General features: G+C 41.3%; 1 protein-coding gene across 3 annotated transcripts in view; it reads right to left on the reverse strand.

Moving 5' to 3' along the window:
• Positions 1–2,103: 2,103 nt before the first annotated feature.
• The window catches only part of Kif16b (kinesin family member 16B), a 303,646-nt gene continuing 280,451 nt past the window's right edge, over positions 2,104–25,298 (reverse strand). For all 3 annotated transcript variants that reach the window (XM_004661532.2, XM_045156259.1, XM_045156258.1), the window contains one exon: positions 2,104–2,715. In XM_004661532.2, the coding sequence (XP_004661589.2) occupies positions 2,557–2,715 (159 nt within the window). In that variant the 3' untranslated portion in view covers positions 2,104–2,556. The remainder of the gene's footprint in view (positions 2,716–25,298) is intronic.

Consider the following 25,298-nt stretch of genomic DNA (forward strand, 5'->3'; position numbering starts at 1 on the left):
GATCAGAAATCTTCTAAGTGTGAGCCACCAGTGAGCCAGCAAGAGTTGGTTACTCCCAACTACATCCTACAATTAATCACAGGAGCAATTTTGAATCAAATTCAGAAATAGCAAGGTCCAAGTGGAAACTGGTCTGACGGTTACTCTATTGTGATTTCAAGCAAGGGTGGTGAAATAGTTACTTTGTAAGCAAGATATAGGAGGGAATGCTAAAGGACTTTAAAAAAGAATTCTGTTTGAGACCCTTAGATTTGTCCAAGGCCTATAAAAGTACTTGTGGAGGGCTTACCAACTGAATTGCTAAAGCGGCCAGAGTGGTGTTAGCTTGAGACACCTGAAAGTACAGTGATACAATACAATACATACATGCTAATTATTTGTACCCCTTTTAAGTTAGTCCCAATTGATGTTTCCATTTTGTCACCCTACTCTGTCATCTGCCATATCTTTATGCCAGAAAGGAATTCCATAATTTGCTTGTATGTGACTTTTTGATTTTCTCTTATGTTTTATTCAGATTCAGCTGCCTCTATGTCAGATTGGCAGCATGGAGCTCACAGTCACACAAGGGGCCTGTAACTGGGCCAACTGGTACAGTTTTATCTCTCTGTTGTAACCATGGGCCAGAATAGACTAGAACCACCCTCTCCAATAGCTTTTGTTTCCTTTTCAAATAGGTAGACTAGGAAAGGCTGGGAAATGTGAAGTCTCTCTTTTTTGTCTTTGCTGGCTTTAGACAGAGCTGGCTAGCACTGGGGCTGCAATATTCCATTGCATGGATTGGAATAGAATGATCGTCTGATTTACACTTTCTACAAACACATGTCTACTTATCATGCGTAACTTTTATAAAATGCTTGGCATGAGCTCAGCTTCCAGTATTGGCACCATAGGGCAGGAGAAAGATTATCTGGTCAGCTGAAGAAAACCATTTACTCCGCCAACGAGGATGGTCTTTAGCACTTGGACTCCTTTTAAATAATTGCCCTGTAGCTAATTATTATCTCCCCAGCTTTTATTCTTTAATCTCTGGTTTTAAGTTCTTGGTAGCAATTGCTCTTAAACCTATGACTGTATTCACCACTAGAGATGGAAGCAAGCCCTTCTGTAGCAATGAAATAAAAAGTTCTCATTTTTTCATGCTAAACTATGATATTTAATTAGTGGGATAAAAGTTTCCTTCTTATAGAAATAATTGCATCTTTAAGCATATTTTTGAGGCTGGGGAGAGCTGTGCTGTGCAGGTATATTCTAGAAGACTGAATGCAAACACATTCTGTTAACCATTCATTTGTGACTTCAATAATTACTATAATTGCATTTTTTGTAACATAAATACTAAGTTATACATTATGTATCTTTCCAAGCACATTAGATCAATTTTTAAACAGACCAGCAGGGATGATCATATTACAAACTTAAAATAAACTGAGCTACAGGGTAGATTCCATCACTTCATTGAATATTGATAGCAGCTTCATTTAAATTTTGAAAAGCAAACACCTTTAATAAATTTGGTGTGAATGATTATGCAGCTCATATACTACTGTACAAGAGTATGTACATATATAAATCTGTGGGTAGTTATATACATTGCAATATATAACACATATCTTTTTCTACTTACATTTTTCTCTTTTGTAAAACAGAGCAGGTTCACTGTTCATATATGTGCAAGGCTACATTATGTCCTGAGTGATTTAGAGATTATGAAGAAACTACTTTAAATTCTAATTTTTTAAGGTAAAGATCCTATAACAAAATGTTATGAACAAATAATGTTTAAACATATACATCTAGCTCTGAACTTTTTTTTTTTTTGTGAAGAAGCCCAAGAAGGCACAGTGGCCACTGAGACTTGGGAAAATATTCTCATATATTCAAAGTTAAACTATGTCTTATTTGTAGGGACTTTTGTTTATATATACATTTTAAGCAATGTTTCCTACATCCAATTTGTCAGGCATGGAAGACTCTAGTCATGATTGGAGTAAATAACCCTTTTCCAGAACATGAATTTTTTTTTGTAAACATCAGAATTTAGGTATTATGTAGAAGTTCTGATTCAAATGGGGAAAAAAGAAAAAAATATATACAATAAAATAATTTAAAATATCTTTCTTAAGATATAGCCAGCCACATGGGATATAAGAAAATAAGCATATTTTGGTGGAAGAGGGAACCAGATGAAAACCATTTAAAGATGGTCTGGTAAGCCTCCCACTCTGGGAGGTCCCAAGTCTCACAATAAGCAAACCACATCCACCTCTCCAGAGGGGACAGACTGGCTTCACACTGAGAAGGAAGCACTATGGGAAAAGGCCACATTCAGCTGTGGTGGAGCAGGAACAACTGCCTGTCAGGATCACCAGTGGCAGGCAAAACATCCCACTCCCAAACTCAGGCACTAGATATGGCATGTGAGGTGGTCCGGGCTGGCTGCTGCACGATGCCCTCCGCATGAGGCAGGCTGGGATCCTGGGGCAGGGGCCACCTTGCATAGGAGCCACTCCAACAAGAAGGCACTGTGTTGGTGGTTCTTCTATCAGCCTGGCTCTACCCTGTCCCATGGCTGCTGTAGTCAAAGACTCCTTTCTTGAAGAATGGCGAGAACTCACAAATGGTATGCTTTGAAAGGGTCAGCCCCACTTTGTTGATGTGGAGGGGAGATGTTGCAGACTGGAGCATAACATTGAAAAAGTCTCTGAGGTATTTCTAAGGGAGAGACAAGAGAGAAGAACATGGTCAACATGCTGCTAGATGTGTCACAGAAGTTCCAGCTTCCCGTCCACCGATGCATTATCTATCTTGTAAGACCTAAGAAGGCACTCCGTGGAAGACCAGCACCCAAGGAAGGCCTTCACCACTTTAGCTACCGTAAGCCCAAGCGGAAGACAGCCATGATAGCCAGGTTCACAGCAGAAAATTTTGGCCTAGTTCTATGATCACAGTGATACCACCAAAGGTCCATCTGTACACATCCTGTGCAATGAATGGAGCCCTGGGCATGTGCTTCACAGCCAAGGTGCTTCGAGTTAGCACCCTTATTAAAAACTTTACCCTCAACCCCAGTTCCTCAGTAAAACAGGACAAAAGATTGTCCACCCAAGTAAGTAATGTTAAGTGTGGCATATATTGGTATAGACTTTAAAGTTCTTCAGTCTCTGCTTTGCATTCTACTTATAGCATAGAATTAACTCCAAGAAGTAATATTTATAGGTCACCTTTAAAGTTCTCTAACCATTAGAAACAAAAACTTTTTGCTAAAGTGAACTGCTCTGGGTTCCTTGATCTTGCTTTCCTACATAGCAAGGTAATAAAACACTATATAAAAAAATATTTTATTTTTATTTATTTATTTGACAGAGAAAGAGGGAGAGAGAGAATGGGTGAGCCAGGGCTTCCAACCACTGCAAACTTCAGACTTGTGCATCTCCTTGTGCATCTGGTTAATGTGGGTCATGGGGAATTGAATCTGGGTCCTTTTGCTTTGCAGGCAAATGCCTTAACCACTAAACCACCCCTCTAACCCCCAAACTCTATTTTTTACAATTTTACTTTTATTGATTTGAGAGAGAATGAGAATGGGCACACCAGGGCTTCCAGCACTGCAAATGAACTCCAGACACATGTGCCACCTTGTGCATATGGCTTACTTGGGTCCTGGGGAATCAAACCTGGGTACTTTGGCTTTGCAGGCAAGCACCTTAACCACTAAGCAATTCCCCCAGTTCTCAAAACACTATTTTGACTTTTCTGGTTCATAGAGAGAAAAGATGCCTGAGAGAAGGCTCTGAGAAGCTGTGAACACCATCACATGTGGATACAGGAAACACCTATTGCAGAATAGGTTCCATAGAAAAAGCTCACGCATTTCAAGTCAGGCAAATCTTATCTACAATAGAAACTGGGGGGAGGAAGGAAGGGGTTACACCTAAACCATATTACTGCCTCACTTCATTTAAAAAATAGAAATAGTCCTGGCACAAGCTTACAAACAAAGTGTTACAATTTTGGCCTGTAACAAAAATAATGCCTAACGAAACTCAGCCTAATCCTAGAGCAGTGGCTCCTAACCAGGGGCAGCTCTGCTCCACAGAGGCATCAGGCAATGTTTGGAGGGGTGTGTGTGTGTGTGTGTGTGTGTGTGTGTGTTGTGGGGGGAGAGGCAGCTGGGGGTAGGGACCATGGATGTTGATAAGCCTATAATGTACAAAACAGACCCACTGAATTATCTGTCTCCAAATGTAACTAAAGCTTCAGTTGAAATTTTGTCCTAGAGAATTCAGCTGCCTTTTTAAACTGTTAACTGCGAGTCTACTTTAGAAAGATGTCATTCAGCTCAAGGAAAGTATGTTGACTAGTAATAGTTTCTAACATCTAACTTTAAATTTATGCTTGATGGAAATAAACTGTGCAAAAATAAACTGCACATTCCTCTGAATAGAACCTTGCAGTGCTGCGGATAGAACCCAGGGCCTGATGCATGCCAGGCAAGCACTCTCCCACAGTGCTGTACTCCCTGGCCTTAGCTGCTCCTGCGCTTGTTCCCAAAGAAAATCTGAAACCACCACAATATCACAACACTCACTGGCATCACCCCAGAATTATGTATACTTTTTCTTCTAACAGTCATTTTTTAGTGGGGAGGCTGCTCCTGGGAGTCATGAGAGAGGTTGACCACCACCTACAAAGATCAGAAAGCATGTGCTCTTCACTCAGATTTAAACCAAACATTTCTAGCTTATGGGTTGCAGGGTAACCTCTTCTGAGAGGACCCAGAAGTGGCAATCAGTTGCAGCAAGCAAGTGCCAATGACATCTGCTGAAGGATAAAGATGGCACTCTTAGCACTCTCTCTGCATTAGAGGAACAAAGAGAAATTTGACTTCTACTTTCCTAGGGGAGAACAGTGGGAGAATCAACTCTAGAGGGACCTGAATTTTATCCAATGTGGCCAGCAAGTGCTGTAGACAACACTCAAAGGGCCGGGCCTGCAATGAAATGTTCATTGCAGAGCAAGAGCGAAGATTTTTCAGATGAGGGTGTTCTAGCGCTTGTCCACTTGCACATGGAGGTGCCACTTGGCTGCAGGAAGGAAGGAGGACTTCTCCATAGCTCCTGGGTTAACTCTTGCTTCAGGTATGCCATAGGCTGCCTCAATAGCAGACTACTGTCTACATGCTCGCCCTCCAGATGAACTCTGGCAGACCAGGAGGCAACTAAAACAGGGAAACAGATGTTGTCAACATTCGTCATAATTACCTCACAAGGGGCCCATAAAACTTGAAGTTTATGTAAACATGAAAAGTACAAGTGAAAAATATAAACAAAAGAAAGGGGAAGTGTTGGAGACATCTTCCTTGCCAGCCCACGACCACTAAGAGAGAACCCTAACTCAGCTGCAGGTAATGTCTTTTTCTCTAAATACATTCATAAGCAGAGCTTGATGAAAACTCTAGACAGAAAGATCAGATCTGAACACTTCTAAAACACCACAGAGGAACTTGCTTTCTGTAAAACATATCTCTGCTTATAAGAATATGGGGCAGGCTGGCTTCTTTTACACACACACTTCCATGGGCAGATGGTGTTTGGCTAGGAAGTATTCTTTGCGGTGATCTCAATGTGATTCCCAGGACTGCAAAACAAGGCATCTGTCTATAGCCACCTATTTGAATTGAGTTGATCTCATTCTAGTGGAGGATATAACTGAGGGCTGGGGCAGTTGTAAGTAGACAAAAGTAATGTTCCAGAAGGGTCTAGAGGTCACAGGATGTCATTCTTCTCTGCAGTTCTGCTCACTTGTGGCACACTGCCTGGTTTAGGAAAAGGCTGAGATATAGCCTTGATGAGTAATTTTAAGTTGAGTTATATGGACGGAAGACAGTACAGCACGTAAGTATACAACCTAATGAACTTTCCCTAAATGAACATACCTCTCTGATCAACATCTGTTTATAAATAACACAACACCTCCAATCCTAGAGGCCCTCCTGGTGCCTCTCCTACCACCTGCAATCCTTCCCTCAATGGTAACCATTATCCACTATCTGGACTTCTACCAGCACAGACTAGTATCATCTGCTATGAACTCCATGTTAATGGATATGCTCCTTTGTTTCAGATTCTTACTGCTTATCACCATGTGAGAGATACATGGACTGATTATGTGCTTGTGGTGTTCAGAATCCCTGCCCTGGAGTCATTTTAGGTAGATAGGCCAACTGACCAAGTTGGGAGGGTCGTCCTGGTGCATGCAGCTCCTCCTTTCCCAGAGCTCTTCCTTTCATGGGTCTGGGATCATAACTGTGTGGCTGGGGAGGGAGGAGTGGATTCTAAATTCAGCAAATCACATATGTGAAGAAGCCAGGCTGGCAGGTACTGGGCTCTGGGTGGGGAATCGTATGACACAGGAGAACATGGAAGACCATTAATCTGAATTTATGTCAATGGGCTCTTTGTATAAAGCAATTCCCAGCTCTTGAGTGTATAGGACCTCCTTGAAGATCCGTAGGATGAGAACATGTCCCTGCATTCTATGAAGAAAATGACATTTTAAGAGGCAGGCAGAGACTTAGACAAGGAGAGTAGCCACAGAGGACAGAGTAAGCATTTCAAGTTTGGGAGATGGCCTGGTGTGGTGGCACATGCCTTTAGTCCTAGCACTCGGGAGGCAACCATAGGAAGATAGATGTGAGTTCAAGGCCACCATGAGAGTACATAGTGAATTTCAGGTCATCCTGGCTACAGCAAGACCTCAAAAAACCAAACAACAGGGCTGGAGAGAATGGCTTAGTGGTTAAGCGCTTGCCTGTGAAGCCTAAGGACCCCGGTTCGAGGCTCGGTTCCCCAGGTCCCACGTTAGCCAGAAGCACAAGGGGGTGCACACGTCTGGGGTTCGTTTGCAGTGGCTGGAAGCCCTGGTGCACCCATTCTCTCTCTCTCCCTCCATCTGTCTTTCTCTCTATGTCTGTCGTTCTCAAATAAATAAATAAAAAATGAACAAAAAAAAATTAAAAAAAAAAAAAACCAAACCACCACCACCACCACCCCCAAACCAAAACCCAAGCTAAAACAAAACCCAAACAGTCAAGTTTGGGAGATAGAGTGGTATCATACAATCCTTAAAAGTAAATCCTGGGCCTACAGAGATAACTTAGTGGTTATGGTGCTTGTCTGTGAAGCTTAAAGACGTAGGTTCAACTCCCCAGATCCTATGTAAGCCAGATGCACAAGCTGACACACATACAGAAGGTCATGCACATGCACAAGGTGGGGCACATGTCTGGAGTTGGAATGCAGTGGCTAGAGGCCCTAGCATGCCAATTCTCTCTTGCTCTCCTTTAAAGTACAGTGAGGCCCATAAGCCTGAGATGTGATGCAGCCTTCAGGGATTTCAAAACCTTGCACAAGTAGGATTCCAGAATATTCCTTCAATAATCAATCTGTGGGTGTGAACATGCATGTGCAGGTGATTTTATTAATAATTAAGGTCTTCAGGAGCATCCAAAAGGCCCTGGCTTCCTATCTGCTGGCTCCTTCCCCTTTAATTTAATTACCAGAGGGTGAAGTCATGGCTATTTCATGTTGTTAAAACTTTATATATTTTTTATTTTTTTATTAATTAGTTTTGTATTCGGCAAATACAGTGAGTTTGGTACCATTATTGGGCTCATTCATGACCTACCCCCTCCCTTTGGCCCCTCCTTGTTGAGGTATATGGGTCATGCATTGTGGAGTTAGCAGTCAGTTATGGGTAGGATAAATGTTTCTGCATATCATGACCCAACATGTGGCTCTGACATTTTTTCTGCCCCCTCTTCCGCAAAATTTCCCTGAGCCATGCTGGGTTCAAATCAGAGAGCCAGAGACCCAGAAGCCCCCAACACCTCATCACTGAAGCAGACTAAAACTTTATTTTAATAAATCTCATGACTCTAACTGCAACTTGCTTCTTGTTCCTGTGCAGCAGTACATCACCCTAATGTCATTCTAATGATTTTTCCAGCAATCTTATTGTTGTGGATCCTTCTTTATTTTACGAAATTTCAACATAAATCCATAGCTTAATTTAAAGTTACTGAAATTGTTAAGAAATGTTCCTCAGAAATGTAATGGGCCTTATCTGCTTTTCTGCTGTGACATTTAGCAAGAGCGTTCAGTGCCATTCCTCATTTCCAGAAGTCACCAGGCGGACTGGCGTCTTACAACAAGCATCCGCTAGTAAGTCCTAGAGGTTTCATTGACCTGGCACAACTTGGAGAATTCATCACTGACAAGCTGTGAAGATGTTTCAGGTTTGGATAGAGGTACCCAGCTGTGTTTCTAGACCTAGAAAAGGTCTGGTCCCCATTGTGTCATAAATTGACCCAGTGGGCTCAAGGCAACCTACCTAGCCAAGTCTTCTGACCTATAAACTCATTTTAAAAATCCTAAAATGTGGCTATACTGGATCATCCAGTATGTTGGGTTCATTTCCCAACCGGCCTCCAATGTCCTCCACACTGATGAAATCAGGGCACTCTGGTTCAGGTAATCAAGCATCTGGCAGAGTTACTGAACACCTACTTTCCATGAAGCAGTGTGCCAGGCCCCAGACCTGTGTGGTGAGTAGAATGGGCACCTCTCAATGTTGAGGATTTCACCTCGCTTGCTCCAGTGGGGACTTTGTTCCCTCATGAAAATCCTCACCATTTCTTTAATTAGCATACAAAGTCATGGTTTTCATGATTGGAATTTCTTGCATTGTTAATACTTTCCCCACAATCCCTTCCCCATCCCTTGCCCCCTTCCTCCCTCAACTAGTACCAACCCCTTCTGCTTTTATATCAATGTATTGTTTCCTTTTTTCTTTTCTTTTCTTTTCCTATCTCATGATACAGGACAAAACATGTGGTATTTGTCTTCCCGAGCCTGGGATACTTCACTTAAGATAATAATTTCCTTTGAAAGAATTTATGTGTGGTTGGCATGATTTCCTTTAATATTTTAGTAATCTTATAAAATTGAGCCTGGGGCTTCTTTGTAGGAAGATTTTTAAACTACTGTTTATGTGTCTTGCAAAATTTATCCACTTCACTTACATTTTCAAGTTCACTGGGATAAAGTTATTCAAAATAGTAATACTAAAGACAACATTTTCCAGTTCCAACCTTTTTTTTTTTTTGTTTGTTTGCATGATGTCACTTTCCTTCATGGCCACATATCTTACTCATCTGTTAGGGGCAGGTGTTAGCTTGCTTTTCATGGGCTCCTCCTTCCTGGATTCCATCAAGATTGAGAAGGCTTTATCTTCCTGGGCTGGGCTAGAAGCTGGGGTCTCAGCAGTGATGAAGACTTGAGGGACTTAGGTCCTGGCAGGTGACAGACAGTGACTAAGACATGGCCATGGAGAATTGGAAAGAGATTCGTCAGCAGCACCTACAAAAGGAGTCTGCCTAGTCCTGGGAAGGGGGGAGAATGTCAGACTGCAATGGTAAGAGCTCAGCAGCTAGAGATCCGGAGGGAAGTCAGCTCCAGGCAGGGCAGAGAGCACGTAAGAAGCCTGGAGAGGGGAGGCTCTGGTAGTGCAGCCTGGTCAGACAGTGCAGTGGGCATACTCCTGGACACGGAACTTCTCCCTGGGTCTGGCTTTTGCCATACCTCATACTAGGTCCCATACACTGTGTGCTGCAATTGCTTCTCTTCAGCCCATGGAGTCCTGCCAGGTTTCTGGTGCTTCTCCCCCTCCTCTGCCATACACAAGTGTCAGTCAAGTAATGCCAATGATACCCAAGAGCTTTCATGAGTCTCCAAATACCTACTAATTCTCAACTTCCTCTTTCTCTACCATCTTTCCAGAGGTACTCTGAGGGACTGGACACCTTTATGGACACTTCCAGTGTGAGATTCTTTGTGGTTCCCCTGCACCATGTCCAGCTTACATGCCTACACGCTTTCTCCAGCCTTTATTGTCCCACATCAAGGCTGGGTAATCTTTTTCTAAAAAATGTTATTTGAGAGAGAGAAAGAGGCAGATACAGATAGAAAATGGGTGCACCAGACCCTCCAGCCACTGCAACTTAACTCCAGATGCATGAGTCACCTTATGCATCTGGCCTCATGTGGGCAACCATCAATGAAAGCCAGATGCCTAGCTTTGCAGGCAAGTACCTTAACTGTTGAGGCATCTCTCTAAGTCTAAATAATCTTTTTCTATGATCAGGATTGTCCACTTGGGTTTTGTAGGCCAAGAGGCAACAATAATGCTATATTATGTAGACCCTTAAGTACCAAGAGAGAAACTTCCTGCTCTACCCTACCATTTTACTGGATTAGATGACACTGAGGTATTGGGCACACTCTGTAGTCAGCAAAGAGTAGGTGACCCAGAGCAGTTTCATACTTGGCCTGGTGACATCCACTCCTTGTGTCTCTCTCTCCCCTATAGAGCATGACCATTTAAATTTAAGCAGCTGATCAGAGCTGAGGCCCTTTCTTACATTAAAACTCAACTGCTAAGTGACAAGCATTTATCAGCAGCAAAGTCCCCAGCATGTAGATGGGGCAGTGAGGCATGACTACCAGCCAGGTAGTGAGCACTGGGAAAATGGCAGTGGGTACCCTTGAGCAACAAGCACAGATAGTATAAAAACAAGTGGCAGGGTGGATCTGACCTGTGTACTTCTCTTGATTTTCATAGCTGTATACAAATCACCTGGTTTTAATGGCTTGAAACAACCCCTACTCATTAGAACACAGTTCTGTAGATCAGAAATCCGGGCCCAGTATGGTGAGGCTCTCTGCTTCACCTTTTATTGGTCAACATCAAAGTGCAAATTAGGCTGGGTCCTGCCTGGATGCTCTAGAAGAGAACTGCTTTCAAGCTCACTGGCTTTTTTGTTTCGATACAGCTCTAGGCTACTGTGGTACTGAGGTTCCCTTTGAGGTCCCTTTGTTGGCTGACAGTCAAGGACTGTGCCTGCTCACAAAGACACCTACTTTTTGGACCTGGACCCTCCCTGTTTGAACCAGTGGTTGGAGCCCATCCTACTTCAACTTTCAGCATAGTCTTCTGCAACAGGTCCCAGAAAACCCAGCTTTTAAAGGGGTGGTGGAAGTCCACAGGAATGGTTTCCCCTTTGCTTTGCTCTATCACAATCATAGGAGTAGACTATCAGTTTCCACAGGTTCAAGGAGAAGGAGGATAACACAAGATCGAAGTCACTCAGTTCACCAGAGAACGCTCCCTATAGCAGTGCTGCAGATCACCAGTTCCTGCTTTGAACTCTAGCTTAGAATCTGAAGCACACAGCAGAGAGCAGATATCAGCTGAAAGAGAATCTGTTCCTCACATAAGCTAGATGGAACCCAGTTGAGAGCATGGGACTCCAAGGCTGAGGTGAAACCTCCAGCCACATTCACACCACGGACTTGAGGTGTGACTGCTGTAAAATGCTCTAGAGTAGGCTTCAGAGAACAGGTATGACAACCAGCATTGCACAATTCAGGAGCTGTATGGCTCCTGAGAACAGAAAACACAACCAGGGCAACTGGGAAAAAGAATTCACATTTCTACTGTATTCTTTTGTTGCTGTTGTTGAGGCAGGATGGCCTTGAACTCACCATGTAGATAAGGATAACCTTGAACTCTTCTTTGGATTTTTTGGTTGCTACTTCATTAATTTCTGCCTTAACATTTATTATTTCTTCTCATCTACTGATTTTTGGTTTGACTTGTTCTTTTTTTCCAAGGCCTTAATGTGAAGCATTATTTATTTGTGAACTCTCTAATTTTTTTGTTTTGTTTTGTTTTTGTTTTTTCAAGGTAGGGTCTCACTCTAGCCCAGGCTGACCTGGAATTCACTATGTACTCTCAGGGTGGCCTTGAACTCATGGCAATCCTCCTACCTCTGCCTCCCAAGTGCTGAGATTAAAGGCATGTGACACCATGGCCAGCTTTCTAATTTCTTAATATAGGCACTCAGAGCTATAAATTTTCCTCTTAGGACTGCCTTCATTGTGTCCCAAAGGTTGTGGTATGTTGTATTTTTATCATCATTTGATTCTATGAATTTATTGATTTCCTTTTTGATTTCTTCAATGCCGCATTAATCATTCAATAGTGTACTGTTTAGTCTCCATGAATTTATGTAGGCTTTGTAGTTTTTCTTGTTGCTAATTTGCAGTTTAATCCCATTGTGGGCAGATAGAGTACAAGGGATTAGTTCAATTTTTCTGTATTTATTGAGATTTGCTTTGTGTCCTAATATATCATGTATATTAGAGACTGTTCAATGTGCCATTGTGAAAAATGTATATTCTGCAGCATTTGAATGAAATATTCTATAGATAACTATTAGGTCCATTTGTTCCATGACATCATTTAATTCAGATGTCTGTTTATTTTTTTCCTGTGATGACCTGACAATTGGTGAAAGTGGGGTACTGAAGTCACCCATTACATTTGTATTTGATGTTATCTGTGACCTTAAGTCTAATAGTGTTTGCTTGATGAAATTGGGAGCCCCCATGTTAGGTGCATATATGTTTAGAATTGTAATGACCTCCTGTTGGAGTGTTCCTTTAATCAGTATAAAATGATCTTCTTTATCTTTCCTCACTAATGTTCGTTTGAAGTCTATCCTATCAGATACTAGGATAGCAACCCCTGCTTGTTTCCTAGGTCCATTTGCTTAAAATACCATTTTCCATCCTTTCACCCTAAGACAGTGTTTATCTTTTATTGAGAGATAAGTTTCCTGGAGGCAACAAATGGCAAGATCCTGCCTTTTAATCCAGTCTGCAAGCCTGTGTATTTTGGTTGGTGCATTGAGGCCACTGATTAAGAGTTATTATTGAAAGGTATGCATTTATTCTTGCCATTCTTATTTTGTAGTGCTTCCTGTTTTCCCTTTACTCATTTGTTTTAGCTGTTATTTGGGTGTGGTTTATATTTCCTATTTCCTCAGGTGTGTTTTGCTTTCTCTTCTGCATGAAGGATTACTTCAAGTATTTTCGGTAGAGCTGGCTTAGTTGCCATAAATTCCTTTAGTTGTGGAATATCCTTATTTCTCCATCAATTTGGATAGATAGCTTTGCAGGGTAAAGTTATCTTGGTTGACAGTTGTTATCTTTCAGAACTGGGAAGACATCACTCCAAGCCCTTCTGGCTTTTAAAGTTTGTGTTGAGTAACCTTTATAGGTGACTTGCTTTCTCTCTAAAACTGCTTTCAATATATTTCCTTTGGTTTGCGTGTTTAGTAGTTTAATTACAACATAGCAAGGAGAGGTTCTTTCCAGGTTTTGTCTGTTTGGTGTTCTAAAGGCTTCTTGTATCTGCATTGGCTTTTCTTTCATAATTTGGAGAAAATGTTCTTCTATGATTTTGGTGAAAACACCTACTAAGCCTCTGGACTGAAATTCATCTTCTGTTACACCCTAAATTCTTATGTTTGATCTTTTCAGAGTATCCTGGATATCTTAAAATTCCTATTCATACCTTGCTATTAGCTTGTCTTTCTCTTTGTTGGACTGTATTAGGACTGACACCTGGTCTTCTAGTTTAGATATTCTGTTCGCTCCTTCACCCATTCTACTGGCGAGACTTTCCACAGTTTTTTATTTCACTGACTGTATTCTTCAGAACTAGAATTTCAGCCTGGTTTTTCTTCAACATTTCTATTTCCTTACTCATGTCTTGTAATGACCTCTTTATTTCATTAAGCTGGCTTCCTGTGTTCTCTTTTAGGAGTTGATTTTCTTCTTTAATTCCTTTGTTGTCATCTTTGTTCTCTTTGAGTATAGACACCATCATTTTTTTTTTTTTGAAATCTTTGTCAGGCATTACATCTAAAACAGTCTCATTGGTGATCATTTCTGATGGATTTACAATGGTTGATGGGACTGTATTGTCTTGATTGAGTTTCTTGCATTATAATGCAGCAACTTTTGCATCCTGAATTGTTTGATGATTGGATTTCCTACTTATCTGCAGTGTTCTTGGATGTGGCAATTCACTTTTACATACATACATTGAGGATGTGAATTTCAGGCGCCAGGTATAGCTCTTGTACCCCAATCCAGCTACAGAAGTAATCCTTTGCTTGCTAAGCAAGGATTCTAGTGGAACAATTTACTGGCAAATTCTAAACTTCAACTGAGCAATATATACATTCAATAAACACCAGCACAAAGTATGCAATTGTGGGGATTAAAAGTCTTATAAAGCCAAAATCCCTAAGGGTGTGTGTTGTTCTACACCCTTAATCTTGTCAGCTTGGAGGTAGAGATTTCTGTTCTGAATTGGGCTCCAGGTCAGCCTTGATCTGGATCAAACCCTGCCCCCAGTAATGACAGAAGTAAAAGACAAAGGCCCTATAAACATGAAAGCATCAAAAGCAACAATATTCAACATCCAAACACAGGTTATTTGAAAATGGTAGAGCCAACCAAGAATATATAGCCCATAACCTGCTCTTACAAAGAAAGAGAGATTAGCTCTTCCAATGCAGGCCTGTGTACCTGTCTTTTTTTTTTTTTTTTGGTTAGTTGGCCTCATTACCTTGTGGGGTAGCTTCCAATCTCATCAATGCTGAGTGCCCACCTTGATCCCTCTGAGTTGTGCTGTGGAGCTGGAGTTCTGATTAGCTGTGCTGGTTCTGTTGCCACTGGGGACTGAATGTAGGAGGTTCGCAGTTCTGATTGTTGGTGGATGGGAAAGGGCAGATTCCTGGAATTGCTCACACAGTGCCACCTGTATCCCTTTCAGTAGCTCCTTGGTTGATCTTCAGATTTCTTACCTTTGCAAGAAGGCTGATGAAGTTGAAAAACCCCCTTGTTTGGTTTTTGCTGCTGCCACTGCTTGTAGTGCCTGGCAGGGCAGTGAGGCGTGAGTGTGCGGATCCTGTGGACCAGTGGGCCGTGAGTGCCTCAGTGGGATTCTGGCCATTTTCCTCCTTTCTGGTGGATCTTGGTCTCTCCGGCTTCTCCACTGTGTCTAAGAATAACCTGTACTCCCTCACTTTTCAGAAGAGTATACTTTGCTGGGGTTTTGCTTAAATCCCTCCCTAGGCTGGTTTGGCATGGCTCCTATGCGGCCATCTTACCTGGAAGTCCAACCTTACGCTCTTGATCCTCTTCCTTACACCCCAAAATACTAGGAATATAGGTGTATGTCACGACTCATGTTTTTACCTTAATCTTAGTATCGAGTGAAATTCTTATGTGTGGCTAGCGGCTACTTTCTCAACTGCCATGACCCATGCTGTGACTGACTGAGTTCTAATGCATGAGTTCTAAGCACAGAGACATGTCACTATTTCTGTGTGTAAAATTTATTTCAACATTCTGTTTGTACTGTTTTCCCAAATTTAATACCCAAAATATTTGACCATTATTGGTTTTTATGCATTTTTCCAGAGAATTTTTATATCAACATAAGCAAATATAAAAGTCACTAGCCCTACTTCAAGCTGAAGAGACATATTATACATTCTATTTTGTTCATCTAACAGTTTATACCGAGAATAATCTCACAAAGCCATAAAGGTTCTCATTCTGAAACTGAAACTTCTGCTTGCAACATGTTAGTGCACATCTAGGCTGTTCCAATTCTTTGCATCAATTTCATAAAAATGCATGGTGGTACACGCCTTCAATCCCAGCCCTTGAGAGGCAGAGGTAGGAGGATTGCCATGAGTTCAAGGCCACTCTAGGCTAAAGAAAAACCCTAACTTGAAAATATGCAAAACGTGCAAGGTAGAGGATTTTTCACTCCTTTTTTCAATGTTTGTATACTGAGTAACTAAAATACTATCTGACATGGTAAATGTTCAAATATTAGGTGCAGGAAAAACTTGAACAACAGAACACAATGTTGAGTATTACAAATAACGATGGCATAAATAACCACATTTCCGTAAAGATATTACACTTGTATGGTATATTTTTAGAGTGAAATTTCTAAATCAAAGGCTACATGTATTTAAATTTTACTAAATATTGTGAAATTGTTCTTTAACAAGCATTTTACCAATTTATACTCTTGTCAGCAATGTCAGAGAGGAGGTTCTCGACATTTCTGTCTGAACAATAACTCAAGTCTAAAAAAAATCTTTGTAAGGTTACCCAATCCTTTCCTGAGTCTCCATAAAACTGGCAATTTTGTAGCTGGGGACTCTTATCCAGATTCCTTGTTTCTTTAATGAAGGAAGGAGCTATAGTTGACAGAGACTGGATGAGAACACTAAATGTGCATCCTTAAACAGCCAGGCATCTTTCTGATAAATGTGTCCATCTCCTTGGGCAGGATCATATCAAAATTAAGTTTCCAAATGTCTAAAATTTCAAGAATCATTTAAAAATAAGCTTAGTCTGAAGGCGGAATCCATTTTTGTTCAATAGAAGCTTCCAACTATCAAGAGCAAGGTCCAGAAGAGGTAAAGATAGCTGTGAAGAGGATACTGGTTGGGAAATGGAAGGCCTGGTAGTTCTCTGAACTGTAAGTCCCAACGAACTAAGCTTCCTGAGGTTCAATCCTTGTGTCACCCCTCCCCTTGAATTCACGTGAGGCCTATCACTTGTTTTAACCCCGGAAATACACTGGGGAGAATTCTATGAAGCCCAGTCTCTAGTGGAGACTCAGCTGAGAATGTAGCCACATGAATGGCCTGACCTTTCCTTGCCCGGAGCAGATGAAGCATCCAGCCTCATCTTGGCCAGGCTCCAGAACCAGAGAAAGACAAACAATGAAACAGCAACTGTTTCAAGGCACCAAAATTTGGGATAGTTTATTACAAAGCCCTAGAAAATTAAAACACATGGGATTGAGAGTAAGGTGAGAAATGAGGGAATAAAATTAGTTGGGGCAGATGAAAGCGTCTTTAATTTCTGTTTATAATTTATGACAAGACATGAATTAGTGTTCTATTCCACTTCATGCCATTTCTTCTGATCCTTTTTGCAGTTATAATGAGATATTCTGCCTTTGCAGGTACTTCTTTTCTACCAGCAACCTTTACTATCCCAGGTTTTAAAGTAAATACTTGAAGTAGTCATCATTTGAAATATGGCATTTATTTCTTGATGTTACATGGAAGTCTGAGAGCTCCCAGTTGAAATTCATCAGGGTGAAAATGTTAGTTTGTGATTACAGAATCAGGACTATTCATTATAGCTATTCAGAGAATCTGCTTTATGAGTTTAATGACATAAGCATATTGTATTGAATTATTATGGTACTGCATCAATTGGATTCATAAATTTAATATACTCAGTCTGGCTCACATAGTCTAATAAAATCCAGCAAGCTTTAAAAATTTTATAAGGGATGTGTGTTTAAAGTCCATGTGATTTTCAATTTTTACAGGTTGACATTCCTTCTCAGGGCATTAAACAGCTCTAGAGGTCATGATGGCTTCACCATGCAGAAGAACAAGCTTTGGGGAAACCTGCCCAGGGACAGGGACACCAGAAAGACCAAGACCTGCCGGACAGAAGCCTGTTTTTCCAGAGCACAAATATAAGCCATCCTTTATTTTCAGGTCATGGAAGGGTAGCAGGGGAGGTTGCTGATCTTGTTTCTGTCAGCCAGAGGAAAGGAGACTGGCAGCTTCCTGGATACATCATCTGCTGCTCCGACGAGTGCTAACAAGGAGAGGGGCCAGGAAGCTGCTGCCAGGACAGCCTTCTTCCCAGAGCTCCCTGTGGGTCTTGGCTTTGTCGATGAGATCTCTTTGCTGTAAGGGAGAGGTAACTGGCACCATAAAGACACATGCCAATAATATCTGCAGCACTGGAGAGAAGCATCCTGGATGCACACTGTGGCAGCAGTTGACCTCAGTTCTTTCTTGCTATCACGCTCCTCTGGCACCCAGCCTGTGAGTCCACCATGAAGGGCGGGAGACTTTATAGCCCCGATATCTGGAATGAGCTCTTAACTCCTCTGGACCTCAGTTTCCTCATCCAATTATGCCATTTTCTTCTTAGAATGAGAGGGTTAAATGAGCTAGTGTCTATAAAGTACTCGGAACAGGATCCAACTCACAGTATTTAAGCAATACAGATTCAATATTATTATCTATAGCATTGGCTAATTTTCTCCTCTTTTAGATGTTTAAAACAAATGAGTTTAAAGTGTTGAAATAAATACTTTTGCTTGCAAAAGAAAATAGAAGACAGAAAGAAGGTGGAGTGTTCCCCTCCCTGCCTTTCCATCACATCAGATATTAGCAGATCTTTCATGGGCTGCTTTAAAGCAAGAAAGAGCAAACATTTTCAAAATGGGGTACTAAAATTAAAAGTAAGCTGAAAACCTAACCCATACCAGGTAAATGATTATCCCTTAAAAGCTTGTCTCAAGGTATGTTTTGGGTGCTGATATTCTAAAGCACATTTGGAGAAAAAGCAATCATTATTTTGTTTCCAAGTTCAGGGTTTCTTCCAGCACCATAGAAAATTTCAGAGATTCCTGACATTGAGATATAATGACTGCCAAATGGCCAATTTGAGTGACAAAGACTGTCAAGACTTTCTTGCTGGGTGGTACCTCTTGGCTACAATGCACTTAAGATCGAATTCAAAGAATCGGGTACTAAAAACCATGAGGATCAGGAAGTCATTGCGTTATTATTTGCTGGCAGCTAAAAACCCCACTTTGAGTGGAATCCAGGACTGGATGCAACTACTACACCAGACAATGAAGGTCTTTATTCTGTCCTCTGTCCAGCTGGGGTTGTAGCTGAACAGAACAAGCCTTCCCTTTGATGTCCCACCTTTGGTAATTTGTATGGAGTTGCAAATTCCCTGAAAATAAAATTCAGTTTGCCATTGCAATCCAAATAATTTTGAGACCTGAATTGAGGGCAACAGGGTAAACTTCTCAGACTCTAGGAGGGAAGACCTGCTGCCCTTTGTTTGTTCCCTAGACAAAGGCTCCACATCATCCCTGTGGGGCTATTTGTCTTGCTGATTACCCTCCTGCCTTGGGCCTTATTACTCAAGTGTCCACAGTCCTCTATCTTGGGGTAGGGGTAGGGGAGAAGCCATGGTCAAACCCCAGGTGTGAGGAGACCCATGGCCCTCAGCGGTGAGCCTATGACCCCACCCAACAAAGAGGATTAGCCAGGGATTTAGATTATCTGCACCAATGGTCCCCTTCACTGTGTTACTGGAGATAGAAGCAAGAAGGCCCCATAAAACTTCTCAAATCCACCATCTCTAATTAAAAAGCTGCACATTTCACACAGGCGAATGAAAATAAAACTTTCTTTTCTATGCAGTTATCTATAAAATTAGGAAATTCTACACACTTATACATCTAGCATGACACATTGCTCATGAAAGAGGCTCTAGGCTAAGTGATGAATGCACTGCATAGCTGCAAGGAAGCATTAATGAGCCTTGACAGATAGTGAGAAACATGGGCTTTCCTCCCTCAGGAGCTTACAATAACTTCTTTCTCATGACCATGGTGAGATTACTACATCTTTCTAGAGAAGCAGGTCCAACAAATCTTAAATTTGTACTTCAGAGCCACACTCCAAGAACTCATGTGTCCTGTTCACCACTTAATATCTGTGAAGGAAACACCAGCAGGACACATGACAAATGCATCCTAGGGCATATGTGTCTGGTTGTGCTAAACTCCAAGAGAACCCCAAATCTTTGTCAAGTATCAGTCTTACAGCCATTCAACCTTTCAGGGGCTGTTGCTGTTTTCAGCTGAATGCTAAGTAGTGCAGCGCAGGTTGAAGAGGAGACCGGAAAAATGAAGGCAGAAGACTGATAAAATGTGACAGAAGATGTCCCAAATCAAGAAAATATTGGCAGCTGGAGGATCCTGGGAAGAGCCATGGGGATTTTAATCTGAAAAATGGGTTAACTGTGGCTAAATAGATAGAGCTTTTGCCACTATGAAACTGCCTTCAAAGTAAGAGCTGTCAGTGTACATTAACTAAGATATTCCTTGAATATGCCCAGATTCTTTTGGAGAGGAGAATGCAAAAGAACAAAACAAAAAGCAAATGTAAGATGGTGAGTTACAAGACACATTATGTTAGTGAGTAAGGGAAGGTAAACAAGATACCAAGTGGCATGAACACCCCAAACTTGGGAGATATTCCTGGCAGAAGCAGTCACCCTGTTGATCATAGTGTTTAACCAAAGAACTCTGAACTTCAAGGCCTGGGAGGCACTGGGGTTCTGGTTCCAAATGGCTTAAAAAGTCCATTGAGAAAAAGATGGTGGTATCGATTTATTTATTTTTTTATCATTTTAAATATTGCTTTGCAAATGCTTTCATGATTCCAGTATCAGTTTAATTTTACTTCTAAATAATATGAAACAGGTGATCTCAATTAGGAAACAAATGAGTAGTAGTTTGAATTACAAAAGTGACTGCCTGAAATGAAAATTATATATGTAAATGTTAGTGCATTACAGAGAAATTCTGGGAATAGAAATAAATCTATTTTAAAAATGGATGGGAGCTTTACCCAGGCCAGCAATAACAGTAAAAAGTTGTGTGGAATTGGAACAAACGAATATTCATGTCAGTTTCTTCCACAATGTTATCTCAAAGGGCTGCAACATATGCTATGATGCATTAACATTATGAAACATACGTGACATGAACAGAATCAAAACAGATCATTGGGGGGAAAGAGCTGGTTGAATTTTAAACTAAAGATGCAATGTAGAAAAGCCACAAAAGACAGCATGAGGTTCACCAGCAAAGGGCACGGCAAGTAAACGCCTTTATCTAAGGACAGTACCAGTTATTTCAGAAATAAATAATAAATGGAGTTAAGGGAATAGGGAAATCTGCAAGAAAGCCTAATGCAAATCGGACAAGGCTTCATAAAAGAGAAAGGATGATTCCAAAATGTTGATATAAATAGTGAGGGAAGAATTGAGTGGTGATGGCACAGAAACTGCAACTCTTAAAATACACAGATGCACAAGAAATCCAAATGTGTCTTTTGGGCTGTGGCAACAAAGGAGATGTTTGAGGAGGAGCTGTGCTGACACCAATGGAACTATACAAAATCAACTATTTCAGGAAGTGTGAAGTGAGGCCTTCGGGTTTATAATGGCACTAGAAGATGTGAAAGTGCCAAGTGGCATGCTAAACCATGCAATGAAGGAATGAGGACTGTATCCAGCACTGCTCAAGGATTTTTTTTTAGGGAAGAATCAGCTTGGGATAGGGATTGGGGCTCTGTGAGAGGGACTGATGGAGAAACGGAGATGAGAAACAGAGGAGACAGCAAGTTGCGAGAGAGGGCTAGACCAGGTGGCTCAACATGGACAAAAGTAATTACCATAAGAGGTACTCATCAGACAAAAATTCTCAGAAATGTAAGCTGTGAGAAAGATGGACAGAGCCTATGCCAAGTCCTGTAAGACTGATGGGCTGCTTAGCAAGACAGAATTCTCAACATTCAGAACCCTGAACCCTATGAAGAGGCACCACAAGCTAGGCTGCTAGTGGGAGAGAGGGTAGGAGAGCATCAAATGCAGAGGACCAAGACTCAAAATGGCTCTGAAATGCTTTATGGTAGAAGTGAAGTTAGAAAATGCTGAGCAACCTCTTTGAAATCTTGAAAAGAAATACTTTCCAAGTAACATATTATATCCGGAAGTGTTTGAGTAACTGGACAAATTCCCAGACATGTTGCTGGAAACTTTCCTTTTGTGCATCCTTTCTGAGGAAGCTACTAGTGATGCACTCTGTTAGAATGAAGCAGTAAAGTATCTGCTTCCTGTACATGAAGTACAGGAGGCAGGGAAACTAATCAGGAGACTAGATTAGACTGCCAGAACAGGTCACAGGAAAGAGTTCTGCAAGGCTCTATTGAGACATGAAGGTTTGAGAAGAGGCTCACAGCTGAGATTTGAGGTTGGTTGGTGACGAATATGCTATAAGTAGGCAAACAGCTAAGTTCCCTACAGTTCTGAAACATCATGTGGGAAGAGTAATCAGGGGAATGGATGTGTGAAGGAGTGGAGCTGCATGTCAGAGAACCACATACACAATGAGATGTTAATAGACGGCATTTAAAAACATTAACAAGGGCTGGAGAGATGCCTTAGTGGTTGAGGTGTTTGCCTGCAAAGCCTAAGGGCACATGTTCAATTCTCCAGATCCTATGTAAGCCAGACACAAAGGTGAGGCAAGTGCAAGGACACACATGCCCACTAGGGGGCACAAGCATCTGGAGATTGATTGCACTGGCTGAGGCCCTGGTGTGCTAATTTTCTCTCTCTCTCTTGCTCTGAAATAAATTTTTTTAAAAATTAATAATCAATCAATAAATGAAATTTTAGTTTGAAAAAGAATATCAAAAGCTATTGAGAGGGCTGGAGAGATGGCTTAGTGGTTAAGCACTCGCCTGTGAAGCCTAAGGACCCCGGTTCGAGGCTCGGTTCCCCAGGTCCCATGTTAGCCAGATGCACAAGGGGGCGCACGCGTCTGGAGTTCATTTGCAGAGGCTGGAAGCCCTGACGCGCCCATTCTCTCTCTCTCTCTCCCTCTATCTGTCTCTCTGTCTCTGTCGCTCTCAAATAAATAAATAAAATATTAAAAAAAAAAAAAGCTATTGAGAGTACAGATAGGAAAAGGGAAATGGAAGGTATGAACATAGGGAAAGGGGTGCTTTTCAAAATAGCCTAACTAAACTATTAGAACATTTACATAATTGATGCCAATTTAATGAAAGTTTTGTTGCAGAAATCCCCTGGAAAGATCACTCCAACGCCAGTATGAGTGTAAGTAGAGGAGTTTATTAACTCGGGGGCCAAAAAGCTTGAGATAGTCCTCCAAGAAGGTCTGTCCTGGAGCTGAGATTTTATTTTCATTTTATAGTTTTCATAGCCGAAGGGAGGGGTAAGTGAACAAACAAGACCTGGCAATTTGAATATCAATCATTTCTGTAGTCAGGCCACCCTAACAACAAACTCCATTTTACTTTGTTTTAGCCTAAACTGTCTTTCCTTGGAACTTATCTCTCTGAGCCCTTTCTGGATAGTTCTCTCTGGGATTTTTCCATCTGCCTGACAAAGTTAAGTTTAGCTCCTCGGCAATTAACTCATACAGTAACTCAGTGAATCAGTTTAACTTTAACTTCTTTTCTACCACAAATTCATGTACACACAGAATTGATGTCTTACACACACACATATAGGAGCAGTTACCTATGGTAAGTGAACCATTTATTTTGAGATTCTCTAAAATCAGAGAGCCCAAGGCAGATTATTTATGGGTAAGTCTCAGAACAGGAGCAAATCAGTGGTAAAGTGCTTGTGGGAAGGGCAGGGGGTGCCAACTAAGAGGGCATTGTGGAGCAGTCATAACTGTGGGCTGTGGACTCAGTCCTGCTGGGGTCCCTGAAAAACATGCAATGTGCACTTCTGAACTGCCCTGCAAAGGTTTTGTTCCCTATTGCTAGAGAACTACCTCCAAGGTTAAGACAATAAGAACTTGGATCAATGTGGCCTGTACACCATTCACCTAAGCAAATCCCTTATCAAGATGATTTCAGAGAAGATTTAAAAAAAAGGCTGGAGGTACCATTTCCAGGAGGCAGCCATATGGTGGCCAGCATCAAGTCTTTCTTTCACTTTTCTTTTCAAGGCAGGGTCTAGCTCTAGCCCATGCTGACCTGAAATTCATTATGTTGTCTCAGGGTGGCCTTGAACTCAGTGATCCTCCTACCTCTGCCTTCCAAGTGCTGGGATTAAAGGTGTTCGCCACTATGCCCAGCCCATTTCTTTTAAATGAGTGTGAATTCAAATCTTATTTTACACTATTACACACCAGTCTAGCTATGTAAAGTATGTACATTTAATTATATCTGTAACTGATATCTCTACTCATATCTATTATGGCTGAAATCTATACTAGTATACCTTTATAATTATTCTAATAGTTAAAACTGTTTGATACAATTTATAATCCTATTTCTATATCTATACACTTATATCTTATGTTTTATTACTCAATTAATAGTGCTTTATTGTAGATCTCCTTTCCCAGAGAATATATCACTGGGTACTCAGTATATTTAATTTGATTTCATGAGGGGACTCTAAATGACAATTAGCACTGAATAGTGAAGGAAGGAACTACAAACCTCACTGCTGCTGGGCATGGTGGCACACACCTCTAATCCCAGCACTCTGGAGGCAGAGGAAGGAGGATCACTGTGAGTTCTTGTACACAGTGAATTCCAGGTCAGCTTTGGCTAGAATGAGACCCTACCTCAAAATGAAAAAACAAACAAACAAACACACACCTCACTGCTGCTGCATTCATCCCTCTATATCCAGGATAGTACTGTACTTAGGGAAAAAAGAAACAAGTTCTGGCAGAAATGAGCAGCTACAACTGAATTAAAAGCAGAATAGCACTGAAAAGTAATGGTGCAAGCATTGAGCTATCATACATACATACATACATACATACACATATATGTATGTATACACATACATACATACATACATACATACATACATACATACATACATGTATATACACACACACACACTTCAAGAGGATGATGAATGCTGAAAAGTTTTTAATAACTCAGGTACCTCTGGAGGGTGGTCCACACTTTCATTACTAGTCATTTCATCTCAGGTCTGTCTATTATTTCCCAGAAGTTTGAGGTGCATTTCTACCCAACACTCCCCAGCGACAAGGAGCTAATTGAGTGCTCCCGTTTCAAAGACCTCCCATTTTTACCACTGTGGTGTCACAACAGGGATGCGGGATGTCAAGGGCAGAAGAATGAGAGTATTTAATTAAACAATATTGTCAACAGAAACATGAAGCCAACATCTGTCTCAGAACAAGGCAGGCAAGACCCATTCAGGTGCAGGGACCAGGAAGCAAGCCTGTGTGGGATGCTCCTACTGCGTGTGCGTGGTATCTTCTCCTGCTTAGAGGCAATGAGACATTTAATAAAAGGAAACAAACAGCAATGCCACACTGAATCTGAGAGCAGAGCAGGAACAACCCTCCAGCTGTTTAAACACTGCATTGTTCTGGCTTCATTTCATTTTATTTTAAAATTAACCAGGGAAATGAAAAGTGCTCTATTCTGAACTCCAAAAGCAGAGAGTACAGTTGTAAGCCTGCCACCTTGAGCTCTTCTGTGTTCCTTTCATCTGATGCTATTTCCATAAATAGGAAAGAATTGAAGGATTTCTTGTTATATATTTGACAAGCCCCCATAACCTTGGAAATGAGCAAGGGAGCAGGGGAGAATGACAGATATTATGAATTTAACACTAGGGCTGCATGTATGTGTGTGG

The sequence above is a fragment of the Jaculus jaculus genome, chromosome 8, assembly GCF_020740685.1.
Source record: "Jaculus jaculus isolate mJacJac1 chromosome 8, mJacJac1.mat.Y.cur, whole genome shotgun sequence".
Taxonomy (NCBI): domain Eukaryota; kingdom Metazoa; phylum Chordata; class Mammalia; order Rodentia; family Dipodidae; genus Jaculus; species Jaculus jaculus.